The sequence below is a fragment of the Lithobates pipiens genome, unplaced genomic scaffold (genome assembly GCF_037356315.1).
Source record: "Lithobates pipiens isolate NorthernLeopardFrog02 unplaced genomic scaffold, aLitPip1_a1.2 Scaffold_13, whole genome shotgun sequence".
Classification (NCBI taxonomy): domain Eukaryota; kingdom Metazoa; phylum Chordata; class Amphibia; order Anura; family Ranidae; genus Lithobates; species Lithobates pipiens.
Window position 1 is genome coordinate 322,932,868 of NW_027507718.1, and position 14,925 is coordinate 322,947,792.

Genomic DNA, 14,925 nt, shown 5'->3' on the forward strand with positions numbered 1-14,925 from the left:
TATCTACTTACCGGGATGTGGCACCATCATGGCTACCAAACTGGGCATTCAGATAAGAATTTTTGAAGCAAAATACTATATTTCTATTTTCCTGCTTACTGTTTTGCCACAAGCAGGGGCAGATTTAGAAAGCAGTGAATGTGACTTTAACCAATCATTGGTGGCGAATCAATCACTGTCATTTAAAAATCCTTCCGACTGGAAAATTCACCTGTGGTAAATATTTGGTGAATGTCAGATCAACTGCTTTATAAATTCGCCCCAAAGTTAAACGTTCTTCTATAACCCAATAAAAGAGTGATCATTTCAGTTTAAAAGTCTTTGTGTATTTATTCCCTCTTTGGCAAACCACTCTTATAGCATATGCCTTTCAATGTGCAGTCTAATACAACATCATCAATGTACATTTTAAAATGTTTTCTTTTTAACTTTTGACCAACAGCATCGATGTTTTTTCGTGTTTAGTGCAAAAGAGCAAGTTAGAGAATTTGTCAGCATCGCAATAGTTAATGTGTAGCATACACGGATGAGGTAGGCGTGCTCTAGTGTGTAGTGCTAGCTGTGAGGCTGATCTCCCCTTTACTCTCTTTCGCTCTCTCATACTAGCAACATGGCTGCTGACATTGTGCTGCTTGCTGCTGTTTCTCTGCTGTCTGCCTGCCAGCTAGGTAAGATCTGTACTCTGTTGGCCAATGACCATGATGTGCCTTGATGTGTGCCAGAGGTAAGGTTCCTATCTATGTTTCTAGATGATCAGGGAAAAGTTTTCTACACAATTTAATGTGTTGGGACCTTGTATGCTTCTGTCTACATTCTAGCAGCAGTAATGCTCTGGACCAGATGTTGTGATGACAGAAGCAACCTTGAAGCTATCAGATGTTTCTGATTATTACCTGTTTGGAAAGGTCACCATATTGGGTGGTAAGATCCTTTTGATCCCAGCGGTATTTCCTGTACCTTTTGGATTTCATTTAAAAGGCATCCTTCGGGCGATATGCAGTAAGGCCTTGCCTTGATTGTGTGTCACTTCCAAAGAAAAGGTTTACGCAAAAATAAAAAACATTAGTCCAAGGACGCATAATAGAGGAAATGTACCTCTAGGTTGTCCCCTTTTTTGTACTATGGGGATAGAAGGGCACATCATGTCATACCCTTATTGTGTATTCCCCAATAAGATGCCCTCTGGTATGATCACCTTATGCAAATATATTTATATTGTTTAAGAAATATTAGTACACATGTAGGAACATCTATCATTCATGCTAATATGTATTTGCTATATTTCTATTCTTAAATGACCAACTTTAAAGCTACTTTAGCATATCATGGGTTATTTATTCTTATAAAGGTTAATTTTACTAGATTGTAAGCTCTAATGAGCAGGGCTCTCTGATAAACCCTGTATTGAATCGTATTATATTGAATTTATGCCCTAATGTTGTAAAGCGATGCGTAAACTATCGGCGCAATATAAATCCTGTATAATAATAATAATTTTCAACCGTTTGTTTAACACATATTTAACCTGTTTTTTTTTTCTTTTCAATAATACATTGAAAACTGCATTACAGTGCAGTTTTCAATAATGTGATAATTCAGGCATACAGCTATATTTGCAGTTGAAATCCACATAAACTGGTTAAGTTATTATGAGATTTGTAATTATGAGCCTTGTGATTCACATATCTCTGCCACACTGCACAGCCAGGAAAATGACTTTCTAATTTCCTGGCTCAGGGTTACAGCTTCTTGATTGGGCAGAAGTAAGCGCTCTGATTCGGGGTGAAGTGAGCAGGTTGGAAGCAGAGAGGTGTCACCGGAAGCTACAAAGATAAACCAGGAAATAGGGTTGTCACCTAGTTAGGTGTGTTGATCACTAGAGTGCTCAAATTGGATACAGTATATGTCAAATCGGCCTTTTGGCTAAGATCAAGTGTAGTATCTGTTCTTATCAGTTGCCAGGAGGTGGCCTTGCCTCCGTCCCTGCTCTACGGCGAGGTGGAGCAAGGATGGCGGTTGCTATGCAAAACCTGCTGGCGTGAAGGTAACCAGGAGCGGTTCGTAGCCGAAAGGGAAGCCGTCTGATGGGGATGGAGAACCACTGGTCGGAGCTGAAGGGTCGGGTCCCTGGCCTTCTGGCCTGGATTGTGGCAGCTCTAGCTCCGGTCAGTTTTTTGGGAGGGAACACTGGTTCCCCTTTCTCCCACCGGGGAACAGCTAGTACTTCCCAAATGTAATTAGGTAGGAGTGATGGGACGAGGGTGGGGCCTGATGGTAAAGGGCTCTCACTAAGCTCTCAGATCTTCATGCCTTTCTGCCTGGGGTGGGGGCTGCTGTGGTCTGGGCTGTGGGTCAGGGTTGCTTTGAAAAGCCTGTGGTGATGTGCCCCTGAAGTGGCAGTTCAGGAGTGCCTTATATTCACTGTGAGAAATCACTTTGATTTTTGGCACCATGGTTCCTTCACCACAAAACACGTTTTTCACACCTGTCTCTTGGGCCCGGCCTTTTGGCTAGGACCAGGGGAAATTTTTATTCCTGGCTGGAGGGCCGGCCATTGTATTACACAATGGTCACTTTTCACTCACTCTCCTACTTCCTTCTCCCCACTTTCTTTTTATTTAACCCCGTGTCTGTCACTTTTTTGTATTTTTATGTTTGGTGTGTCACAATTTTGTCATGATGTGATGAGTAGGGTGTCGGTCCTTGGGCCAACTCTGAAAGTCTTGGGAGGGGGTGGACATAGGCCTTTTGGCTTGGTTCACCCTCTCTCTCAGGGGGTCTCCCTTCGGGGGAGCCCCAACCGAGTACTTGGGTGGGTCTGTTTCGGCAGACCTTCCAGAGAAAGGCGTACAAATCAATAGAGGGGGAAAACACTGCACTCCCTATATAAGTGACAGAAATTGTGATATAACACAAAACAGCAGCTAACATGCAAACAAACTAAGTCAAAATAACAAATGGTAACAAATAATGTAGTGCTATAATGTCAGAAAATGTTACTAAAACCTATATATAAATCACCCAATGGTTTGGTAGTGAAATCAAACTTAAAAGGCCAGCACACATATCACATGTTGTGCTGTCCAGTGGAAAATACAAAAATGTGCTAAAGTGAACTAACAACATGAACATAGAAAAGTCCAGCTATAACAGAATAATGTGAAGCGTGAGTCCAGATATTCCGTTGGTAAGAACTATGTATAGCCTTCCGTTCACAGCCAGAAATTATTATAAAAAACGGTGGATACCCAGAGAAAGGGGTCGTCTGGTCTCGGCCAGATGGACCAAGTATAGTACCTCAGTCCCCATCTGGAGCCTAACGCCCCGGGGGATCAGGGTAAGGTCCTTCCTCGTGGAGGACAGTGGTACACCCGTTGCACGTTTTTGTGTTCACTCTTTATGCGTGTGCACTTTTTTTGGCACCGGGTGGAAGTTTTTGGGTGTGTTTTACACACCACAGGCTTTAAAAAAATAAATAAAAATATGTCAAATGGTTTCATATGGTCAACTGTAAATTTAGCGGTTTAGTGGTTAGCCAACCAATCAGCCTATATTGCACTCATTATCCTGGTTTAGCATATATAGTCTGCACAGGACAAGGCAATATATTAGGGGCTAATTAGAAAAATGGCTTAGGTTGGTTTTAGGTATAGGAATTCAGACTTTTAAGTGTTGGGGGAGAGGGTAAGGGCATACCTTAACCACTTACAGACCGGACCATTTTGCTGGTCAAAAACCAGACCACTTTTTGCGATTCGGCACTGCGTCGATTTAACTGACAATTGTGCGGTCGTGCAAAATGGCTCCCAAACAAAATTGACGTCCTTTTTTTCCCACAAATAGAGCTTTCTTTTGGTGGTATTTGATCACCCCTGCAGTTTTTATTTTTTGCGCTATAAACAAAAATAGAGCGACAATTTTGAAAAAAAACGCATTATTTTTTACTTTTTGTTATAATAAATATCCCCCAAAAATATATAAAAAAACATTTTTTTCCCTCAGTTTAGGCTGATACGTATTCTTCTACATATTTTTGGTAAAAAAAAATCGCAATAAGCGATTATGGATTGGTTTGCGCAAAAGTTATAGCGTTTACAAAATAGGGATAGTTTTATGGCATTTTTATTAATAATTTTTTTTTTTACTAGTAATGGCGGCGATCAGCGATTTTTATTGTGACTGTGACATTGCGGCGGACACATCAGACATTTTTGACACATTTTTGGGACCATTGTCATTTATACAGTAATCACTGCTATATAAATGCAGTGAATCCTGTGTAAATTACACTGGCAGTAAAGGGGTTAACCAGTGGGTGGCAGTGTAGGGGTTAAGTGTTCCTAGGGGTGTGTTACTAACTGTGGGGGGGTTGGGCTTTCATTTCGTGAACACTGATCTCTGCTCCAATCACATGGAGCAGAGATCAGCGTCACTAGTTGCTAGGCAGAATGGGGAAATGCTGTTTACACGGCATTTCCTCCATTCAGCCGTCCCGTGAGACGATCGCGGGTATGCGACCGGACTCACGGGGGTCCCGACTGGCACACGAGCGCGCTGCCGCCGCCGGGGGTCTTGCGATGGCAGAATGGCATTGAAGATTGGACATACCTGTACACCAATATGCCTGCCCGTGCCATTCTGCCGACGTACATCGGCGTGCACTGGTCGGGAACCGGTTAAGGGGATACGTTTTAAGGGGTGGTTTATTATTACAGGCGTAGGTGTGCGCAGCCTATTGCATTAGGGTGTGCACCCTAAAGCTCAAACATGTGCGTCTACATGTATATGGCACGGGTACATTAATCTCCCTGCTGGCACAGTGAAAGAGAAGTGTGTAAGCAAATGGGGTAAGTGGGAGTACACAGAGCGATAATGCTAATGTGCACTAGGTGATTAGGGTGTGCCCAGGCACACCCAGCACACCATGTGTGCACACCTATTATTAAAGGTTCATTTTAGAGCTCAGGCTACATTTTAATATTAGAGACAAAGCTTTTTTGTCTGTACTTCTCCCATGGATCACAGGAGTGCAGTTTGTTCTGCACTCCTGTGACTCGTTTTAAGCTGATGTCACAGAGCCGGTCCAGGGTCTGAAAATATCCCATATGTTCGAGATCCACCCAGATGCCTGGAAGGGCAGCTGACTCAGCCTCTCAGCGTTCTGCTAAGAGCCTGAACCAGCTGCTTCTGTGCCCTCCACCGTCCAGCGCTCCAATGAGCAATGGAGAGGCAGAGCAGAAAGCTGGTAACTGACAGCCTGAAGACTATATATATATATATATATATATATATATATATATATATATAATATATTTTTTATTTTTAGTAGAACTCATACTTCTCTTTTAAGGAATAGGTTCAGATTTATCCTTAGTTTACCGGTGAGTGGGGAAGTATATCCAAAGACAAAACAGTTTTTGGATAGAGTAGGGGAAGGTCAAAACCGCTATGATTATTTTTTGTTTTTTGCCATCTGTGTTCCTTCACCTCCTGTCCTGTAGACTAGATGGATGGAAAGAGGATATCGGAAACTCTCACTTTGATGGTTGTCACAGGAGCGGGTGTCCCTATTGGATTTCCCCTCTATTCCTGTTCTGGTGGCAACTCAAAATTTTGGATTTACCTTCACTTTCACGGGGAGACAGACAGTAACGTAAAACCAACAGTGGCCCTAAATTCTTACCTCTCTATCCAAATATATTTATAAAAAAAATACCTTTACGTATTTTTGAATATTTCAGTTACAGGATCTAGTGTTAGATAGTTTGTAAAAGACTTGAAAGCTACAACTACCCACACCAGTTTTAAAACTCTCCAGTTCTTATCTGAGCCCTCAACTAGCACTTCTCTGTTCCCGGTGACAGCTACTAGAACTCTACAGATTGAGGGCACATATCCTATCTAAATGTGCTCACCTGTTATCTAAGTTTTGGTGCTTGTGTAGGTGCAATGCATAAATTCAATTTAACACATACAGTAAGTCAATCCTCAAGTCCTGTCAGTAGTTTGTGGATCCCAAACAGGTAAGTAAACTGTATGGTGGAGATATTAATTCCTCCACCTCTGCACTTGGAAAAACAGTCACAAAACATTCACTGATTCACTGGGGGCAGGTTTGGAAAGCACTGGTTACACACTCTGCTGTGCACAAAATATCTCCAAGTGGGTTTACTCCCATAATCTCCTATAATCATAAAAACCACACGGAAGGAACAGAAAACATGGTCATGAGATGATCTAATTTCTTAGATCTTAGAAAACTAACACTTTCCACAGCCACACCCAAATCTAGAAGTCACCCCATGGTGGAAAAGCTGGAAAAGCAATATTAATCAGAAACAGATTGCACATGTATTCATTTTTAACTGATCAAGAACAGCTGTAGATTTGTTACCATATCCTATATCTTGAGAAGGTAGATAGCAGACTTGTGTTTCCGGGGCTCTAATAGACCCTTAAAGTCTCCATTAGGAGTACCTGTCACCTGCCCATGCTATCAAATAGGGGGCCTGTTAGCCCCTTTGTGAAATGCCAGAAAGCTAAAAAAGTGTAAAAACAGAATTACATAAAATAAATAAAAATAATTAAAAAATGTTGCACAAACCCCATATAAAAGGTGCAGCGTATGGTGAGCACATGTATGTAAACATCAATTGCGCCACACATGTGAGGTATCATCGCAAACATCAGAGTAAGATCAATAGGGTTATAGTTCAGGGTTACCGCTAAACTGATGACCTGTAAAGGCTTTTAAAATGTCACCTATAGAGAATTTTGGTACCAACGTTCTTTGCAATTCCATGGGCGCATGCAATTTACAGTAAAGAGCTGACATGTTTGGTATCTATTTACTCAACACAATAATGCCATCTTTTATATTTTACCACAGACTGGGTATAATATTGTGTTAGTTTGCACTAAAATTCTTTTTAGTGTATTCTTAATAAAAATATTTGATTTGATAAATAATTCTGCAAATATTGTGCAACATAGAAAATTGCAACTGCCACCATTTTAGTCTCTGCTTTCAGAAAATATATACTTGGGTGGGGGGGTGGGGTTACAGTCATTTCCGCGCAAAAAATTGCAATCGTTTTTGCACAGAGCAGCCTTGATCCTCCTCTTCTGGGGTGCCCCAGCAGCGCTCCTGGTCTCTCCTCTTCATCGGGTGCCCCCGCGGAGAGCCGCTTTCCATGGGGGCACCTGTGCGGGCACGCTCACAAGTCCCGCTGCTGTATCCATTGATACAGACAGCAGGACTGGGCCCCACTCTCGTGTCACTAGATTGGATAAAATTCATTACAAGCCCTTTAAGGATAAGTTTACCTTTTGTGATATAGCCATATTCAGAGTTTAACATATAACATGTTACTGTAGCACCGGCCCCTGAAACCCCCCCGATCCTCTGCTCCTATCCCAATTAAAAAAAAACGTAGCTGGGTGGGTCTCCCCCTGCCTTTCCATGTCATTCATTCACAGAATTCTGTGAATGTGAAAACTGCACGTACCTAAAGCCTTTGTGCAATGCATGCGCATTCTTACTTGAATATTGGTGTGCTTTGTGTATTTCTTCCAAATCTGAGCAATAATTCAGTGTGAAACTTTGTGAAACTTTATTACAGGAAGCCCAGCTGTGCGGGAGCTTCCTGTAATAAAAATGTGCCACCACTACTCTCTCCGTAATCTGATAATTGTCAGGCTATTATCATTATTATACAGGATTTATACAGCTCCAACAGGTAACGCCACACTTTACAATGTAGAGGGGGGTAGTTCAATTAAAATACAGTTCAATACAGAATGAATAGGAGGGCCCTACTCATGGAGCTTATAATATAAAGGAAAGGGGAGGGGGCACAAAAGGTAATAACTGCAGAAGATGATCTGATGGAGGTGACTCATAATTTCTTAGGTGGCAGTGGGGTAGGACTCCTTGAATAAGTGAGTTTTTAGGGATTGCCTAAAGGCAGATAGGGTAGGGGCTGACTAGACATACTGGGGCAGGGAGTTCCAGAAGATGGGAGAGGCTCTGGAGAAGTCCTGGAGGCGAGCATGGGAGGAGGTAACAAGGGAGCTAGAGAGAAGGAGGTCCTGGGAGGAGCAGACAGCGCGATTTGGGCAATATCTGCAGATCATGTTGGTGATGTTGTGGATGGGCTTGTATGTTGTGGTTAGTATCTTGAATTTTATATGTTGGGGTAAAGGAAGTCAGTGAAGGGATTGGCAGAGAGGAGCAGCAGTCACAGATTGGTTAGTAAGGTGTATTATTCTAGCAGCAGCACCGTCTGGAATCATTTAAAATAGAAGTTCGGCATTATTTTTATTTTTTTTAAGAATCATACTTACCTAGGTGGAGGCACTAATGGTCCGATGCTGCATCTGTCCCCCGCCGGCGCTAACACTGAGAACCGAACAATCAAACACCGCTGATTGGTCAGTGAGCAGAGAGCTGGTGACTGTCAGTCACTGGTTCTCTGCTCTGCCTCCCCCACGCTCACAGGGCTGTGGAGGGGGCGGGAGCGGCTGTCTCAGTGGCTCACTGAGAGGCTGAGTCAGGTGCTGGTCCAGGGTTGTGGGTGAATCCCAACCATATTGTCGGGATCTTGCCCCAGTCTGGTTCTTTGACATCAGCTGACAGCGTGCTTCAGCTCTCCTGCAGATGGGCACAGCGCTGGATTGAGATAAGACTCAGGTAAGCATTTAGGGAGGAGAGGGGGATTTGGGCCATTTTTTATCTTAATGCATTATGGTAAAAAATGTCCTGGCTTTGCAAACCAGATGCAGGTGCCGGCAGGGGCCAGCACAGAGGTGGGTGGAGACAAAGAGGCACAGGCACTAGCAAAGAGTAGATGGGTGACAGTCAGGAAGGGTAGAGGGGCAAGTGCCAGGGAGGCCGATCCAGGGCTGGAGCATCCCAATAAGTACGCTCCATTGAGTGACATTGGTGATCCCAGTCAGGGACCAGCACTGCTGGAGCTGAGGGACTCTCCTAGCTGCCGGGGGAAGAACTCCTCCGGTGAGAGTGGGGGGAAGTGAAGGGAAAGGAAAGACAGATTCTGGTGGTAGGGGACTCAATTCTTAGAAGCACAGAGAGGCCAATCTGTAACAAAGACCTGAAGCGTCGAACAGTACGTTGTTTGCTGGGAGCTCGGGTTCGGCACATCACGGATCTGGTGGACAGATTACTGGGAAGGACTGGGAAAGACCCAGCTGTCATGGTGCATGTTAGCACCAATGACAAAGTCAGAGGTAGATGGAGTGTCCTAAAAAATTATTTTAGGGACTAAGGAGCTAAATTGAGGAAAAGGACCTCCAAGGTAGTATTCTCAGGAATACTACCGTTACATTGAGCCACAGCAGAAATCCAGAGGGAGATTAGGGAAGTAAACAAGTAGCTGAAGAGCTGGTGTAGTAATGAGGGGTTTGGGTTCCTGGAGGACTGGGTTGACTTCTCAGTCGATAACCGGTGCTATAGAAGGGATGGACTGCACCTAAATGAGGAGGGTGCAGATCAGCTGGGAATGAAGATGGCCGAAAAGTTAGAGGGGTTTTTAAACTAGGCAATGGGGGGAGGGTTCAGAGGTAGAGATAGTAAGTGCGGAACATATTCCAGAGGGTAGTATTGGGGGCATTAGTGGTAGGTTGAACAAAGCACATAAACCCAAGGTAATTATAGTAGCAAGTCCTAGTTGCAATCTCGGAACACCCAATAAGAGGATAATATGCGACCGGTCTACACTACATGGCATGTTCACCAATGCCAGCAGCCTGGCGGACAAGATGGGTGAACTAGAGATACTATTGTACGAGGAGGATTTGGATTTTGTGGGAATTTCAGAGACCTGGTTCAGCAGCTCTCATGATTGGCTGGCAAACAATCAAGGGTATACCCTTTATCGCAAGGATAGAGAGGGTAAAAAAGGGGGAGGGGTATGCCTATATATATCAAGAATAATGTACAAGTGAATGTGAGCGATTATATCACTAAGGGTGCTAGGGAGGAGGTGGAATCCTTATGGGTAGAGCTCCAAAGGGATGACGCTAAGGGGAAAATAATACTAGGAGTATGCTATAGGCCCCCTAACCTGAGGGAGGAAGGGGAGACTGATCTGCTATCACAATTTGGATTAGCAGCGAGGATGGGAAGTGTTATCATAATGGGGGATTTTAATTATGCAGACTGGACAGAGGGAACCATGCATTCATCTAAGGCTCGCCAGTTCAGAAATGTCTTGCAGGACAATTTTATGGGTCAGATGGTAGACGCACCAACTAGAAATAAAGCATTACTGGATCTACTGATTACCAACAATACAGACCTGATCACGGATGTGGAAATACGGGGCAATTTAGGAAACAGTGACCACAGGTCAATTGGCTTATGTATAAATCACACAAATAGGAAACATAAGGGGAATAAAAGACACTGAATTTTGGGTAATAAATTTAAAAGAGCGAATAAAAGTCCTGGATGCCTTAACTCCAATGTAAAAATGCATATAAAAGCAAAGGAGAAGGCCTTCAAAAAATACAAGGTTGAGGGTTCATCATCAGCATTCAGACTTTATAAAGAATGCAACAAGAAATATAAGGGTGCAATAAGGATGGCTAAGATAAAACATGAAAGACACATAGTGGAGAAGAGCAAAAAAAATCCCAAGAAATTCTTTAAGTATGTAAATAGTAAAAAAGGGAGGACAGACCATATTGGCCCCATAAGGAATGAGGAAGGACATCTGCTTACAAAGGATGGGGAGATGGCGAAGATTTTGAATTTATTCTTCTCCTCAGTCTTTACGAGGGAACCCGGAGGGCTTCAGTAACCAAAACTGCAGTGTTTATCCTCAAGACACATCACAGGAAGCACCTCCATGGTTAAAAGAGGACAGAATTAAAATTAGACTTGGGAAACTTAACATTAATAAATCACCAGGACCATATGGCTTGCACCCGAGGGTACTTAGGGAACTCAGTCAAGTAATTTCCAGACCATTGTTCCTAATTTTTACTGACAGTCTACTGTCTGGAATGGTACCAGCTGATTGGAGAAAAGCCAATGTAGCACCAATATTTAAAAAGGGCCCAAAATACATCCCTGGGAATTGCAGACCAGTTAGCCTAACATCAATAATATGTAAACTCTTGGAGGGCATGATAAGGGACTATAAACAAGATTTTAGTTATGAGAATGGTATTGTTAGCAGTAATCAGCATGGATTCACGAAGAATCGTTCTTGCCAAACCAATCTACTAACCTTCTATGAGGAGCTGAGTTGCCAGCTAGATAAAGGAAGGCCCGTAGACGTGGTGTATCTGGATTTTGAAAAAAGCATTTGACACAGTTCCCCATAAACGTTTACTGTACAAAATAAGGTCCCTTGGCATGGACCATAAGGTGAGTACATGGATTGAAAACTGGCTACAAGGGCGAGTTCAGAGGGTGGTGATAAATGGGGAGTACTCGGAATGGTCAGGAGTGGGTAGTGGGGTCCCCCAGGGTTCTGTGCTGGGACCAATCCTATTTAATTTGTTCATAAACGACCTGGAGGATGGGGTAAACAGTTCAATCTCTGTATTTGCGGACAATATTAAGCTAAGCAGGGCAATAACTTCTCTGCAGGATGTGGAAACCTTGCAAAAAGATCTGAACAAATTAATTGGGTGGGCAACTACATGGCAAATGAGGTTCAATGTAGAAAAAATGTAAAATAATTCATTTGGGTGGCAAAAATAGGATGGAAAAGGACCTGGGGGTCCTAGTATATGATAGATTCAGCAATTGCATGCAATGCCAAGCTTCTGCTAACAAAGCAAACAGAATATTGGCATGCATTAAAAAGGGGATCAACTCCAGAGATAAAATTCTCCCGCTCTGCAAGACTCTGGTCCGGCCGCACCTGGAATATGCTGTCCAGTTCTGGGCACCAGTCCTCAAGAAGGATGTACTGGAAATGGAGCGAGTACAAAGAAGGGCAACAAAGCTGTTAAAGGGTCTGGAGGATATTGGTTATGAGGAAAGGTTGTGAACACTGAACTTATTCTCTCTGGAGAAGAGACACTTGAGAGGGGATATGATTTCAATATACAAATACCATACTGGTAACCCCACAATAGGGATAAAACTTTTTCGCAAAAGGGAGTTTAACAAGACTCGTGGCCACTCATTAAAATGAGAAGAAAAGAGGTTTAACCTTAAACTACGTAGAGGGTTCTTTACTGTAAGAGGGGCAAGGATATGGAATTCCCTTCCACAGGTGGTGGTCTCAGCGAGGGGGCATTGATAGTTTCAAGAAACTGTTAGATAAGCGCCTGAACAACCATAACATACAGGGATATACAATGTAATACTGACATATAATCACACACATAGGTTGGACTTGTGTCTTTTTTCAACCTCACCCACTAAGTAACTATGTAACCACTTAAGCATCACATTATAGAAGATAGAAAAAACTTTGAAAAAAGAAAATAACTTTTACTGAATAATATAAGAAACATAGATATTTATTAAATAATGTGAAATAATAATGTGATGTTAAAGCATAACCGAAGGCAAAACTTTTTTTTTTGTGAGTGGAAAAAGATAGTTACTTGTCAGGTTTTTATTGCTATGTCCCCATTTGAGAGATTCATCTTCTCTATTTGTCCTGTTTACTGTTATCACAGAAAGTGAAAGTTAAAAAAAATCCCCAATTTTGGGTTGTCCTCAGAAAATAAATCTTCCTATGGGGACACTAGTTCTGGTGACAACCAGGATTCCCTCATTTTGTTGGGATTTCCTTATGGGACAGAAAGTGAAGGGAAAATTCCACAATGAGATGGTAAAAAAAAACTACAGAGGTTATAACCCTTCTTATCCAAAAAAAAAAAAAGTTTGCCTTTAGTTCTACTTTAAGTTTCAGCTGCACTTTTTGTATGTGTTGGTTGTACACCTGATTGTTTCATGTTGTTTCATTGCAGCATATTTTGCCAGCCTGGTGGGAAAATGTAGAATAAAGCACAAGGTGATACCTCCTGCTGTCAATGGGCCTCCAGAGTTCGAGAGAACCTTCAGAGCACAGTATGTGAATATATTATACACAACAAATAAATATATCCCTGGTTCTGGGAGGCTGCAGCACTGTAATCAAGCTTCAGGTGGGATGTAGGTGGTCCTTCTGGGTCATAATGCACAGTGCAGAGCTATTAACCCAGCAATGTACATAAGGAGGCAAGCCTGCAACTGCGGCCCTAAGCTGCTTAAGTTGCGTATACGCTAGTCGGTTTTCAAAACAAAAATTTGTATGAAGATTCGTACAAAATTCTCAGTACATCTGATGGCTTTTTTTAACCACCTCAATACCGGTCACTTTTGCCACCTTCGTGGTCAAACCATATTTCAGCTTTCATCGCTGTCACACTTTGAATGATAATTGCACAGTCATGCAACACTGTACCCAAATTAAATTTTTATCATTTTTTTTTTTACACAAATAGAGCTTTGTTTTGGTGGTATTGAATCACCACTGTTTATTTTTTATTTTTTGCTAAATAAACAAAACAAAAAAACTTTGGAAAAAAAATGCGTTGTTCTTTAACCACTTGCTTACTGGGCACTTAAACACCATTCTGCCCAGACCAATTTTCAGCTTTCGGTGCTCTCACACTTTGAATGACAATTACTCAGTCATGCAACACTGTACCCAAATTAATTTTGTGCCCTTTTTTCCCCACAAATAGAGCTTTCTTTTGGTGGTATTTGATCACCTCTGGGGTTTTTATTTTTTGCGCTATAAATGAAAAAAGACCGAAAATTTTGAAAAAAAACGCATATTTCTTTGTTTCTGTGACAGAATTATGCAAATTATTAATTTTTCTTCATAAATTTTGGCCACAATTTATACTGCTACATATCTTTGGTAAAAATAACCCAAATTAGTGGATATTATTTGGTCTTTGTGAAAGTTAGAGAGTCTACAAGGTGTGGTGCGAATCGCACAAAATTGATCACATCTGATGTACTGGTGGCCTATCTCGCTTCTTGTGACCCGAACAAGTCAGGAAAGTACAAATACCCCCCAAATGACCCCTTTTTGGAAAGTAGACATTCCAAGGTATTTAGTAAGAGGCATAGTGAGCTTTTTGATGTTGTCATTTTTTTCCCACAATTCTTTGCAAAATTAAGATTTTTCTTTTTTTTTTCTCCACAAAATTGTCATTGTAATAGGTTATTTCTCTCACGTGGCATGTGTATACCAGAAATGACACCCCCCAAAAAATTCTGCTACTCCTCCTGAGTATTACAATACCACATGTGTGTGACTTTTTCACAGCCTGGCCACATAGAGAGGCCCAACATGCAGGTAGCGCCATCATGTGTTCTAGGAACATAAATTACACATCTAAGGCCGCGTACACACGGGCGGACTGTTCGCCCAACTTAGTCCACTGAACAGTGTTTCAGCGGACAGTCCGCTTGTGTGTGGGCTTCAGCGGACAGTTTCAGCGGACAGTCTGACGAACAAAGTTTTTCGGAATTTCCGTAAGACAGTCCGCTGAAACTTGGTTTCAGCGGACAGTCCGCTCGTGTGTAGGCTTGTTCGACAAACTAAGTTTCGCGCATGCTCAGAAAGGATTTACACGGCGAAGGTTGCATTGCAGTGTATTGGACGTCGAATTTCTCGTCCCGTCGTACGTGCCGTTCACGTCATCGTGCACGCTTTCAGCGGACTGTTCGTTCATCGTGTGTGGTCAAGTCCGTTCATGCAAATTTTGAGCGGACTGTTTGTCGGATTGTTTGACGAACAAAGTTGGGCGAACAGTCCGCCCGTGTGTACGCGGCCTAACTTGTTGACTATTTATTACACTTTTGAAGCACCAGGACAATGACAGGTGACGCTGATGACAGATGGCACTGATACGTGGCAATGATGACACTTATACGTG

The 14,925-nt window shown here is 42.4% G+C and overlaps 1 protein-coding gene across 1 annotated transcript in view; it reads left to right on the top strand.

Annotated features, from left to right (window-relative positions):
* The first annotated feature begins 555 nt into the window (after positions 1-555).
* Positions 556-14,925, top strand: part of LOC143975016 (microsomal glutathione S-transferase 2-like) — a 40,430-nt gene continuing 26,060 nt past the window's right edge. Inside the window, exons 1-2 of the mRNA XM_077476929.1 lie at positions 556-668; positions 12,961-13,060. Coding sequence (XP_077333055.1) covers positions 611-668; positions 12,961-13,060 — 158 coding nt within the window. The 5' untranslated portion in view covers positions 556-610. The remainder of the gene's footprint in view (positions 669-12,960; positions 13,061-14,925) is intronic.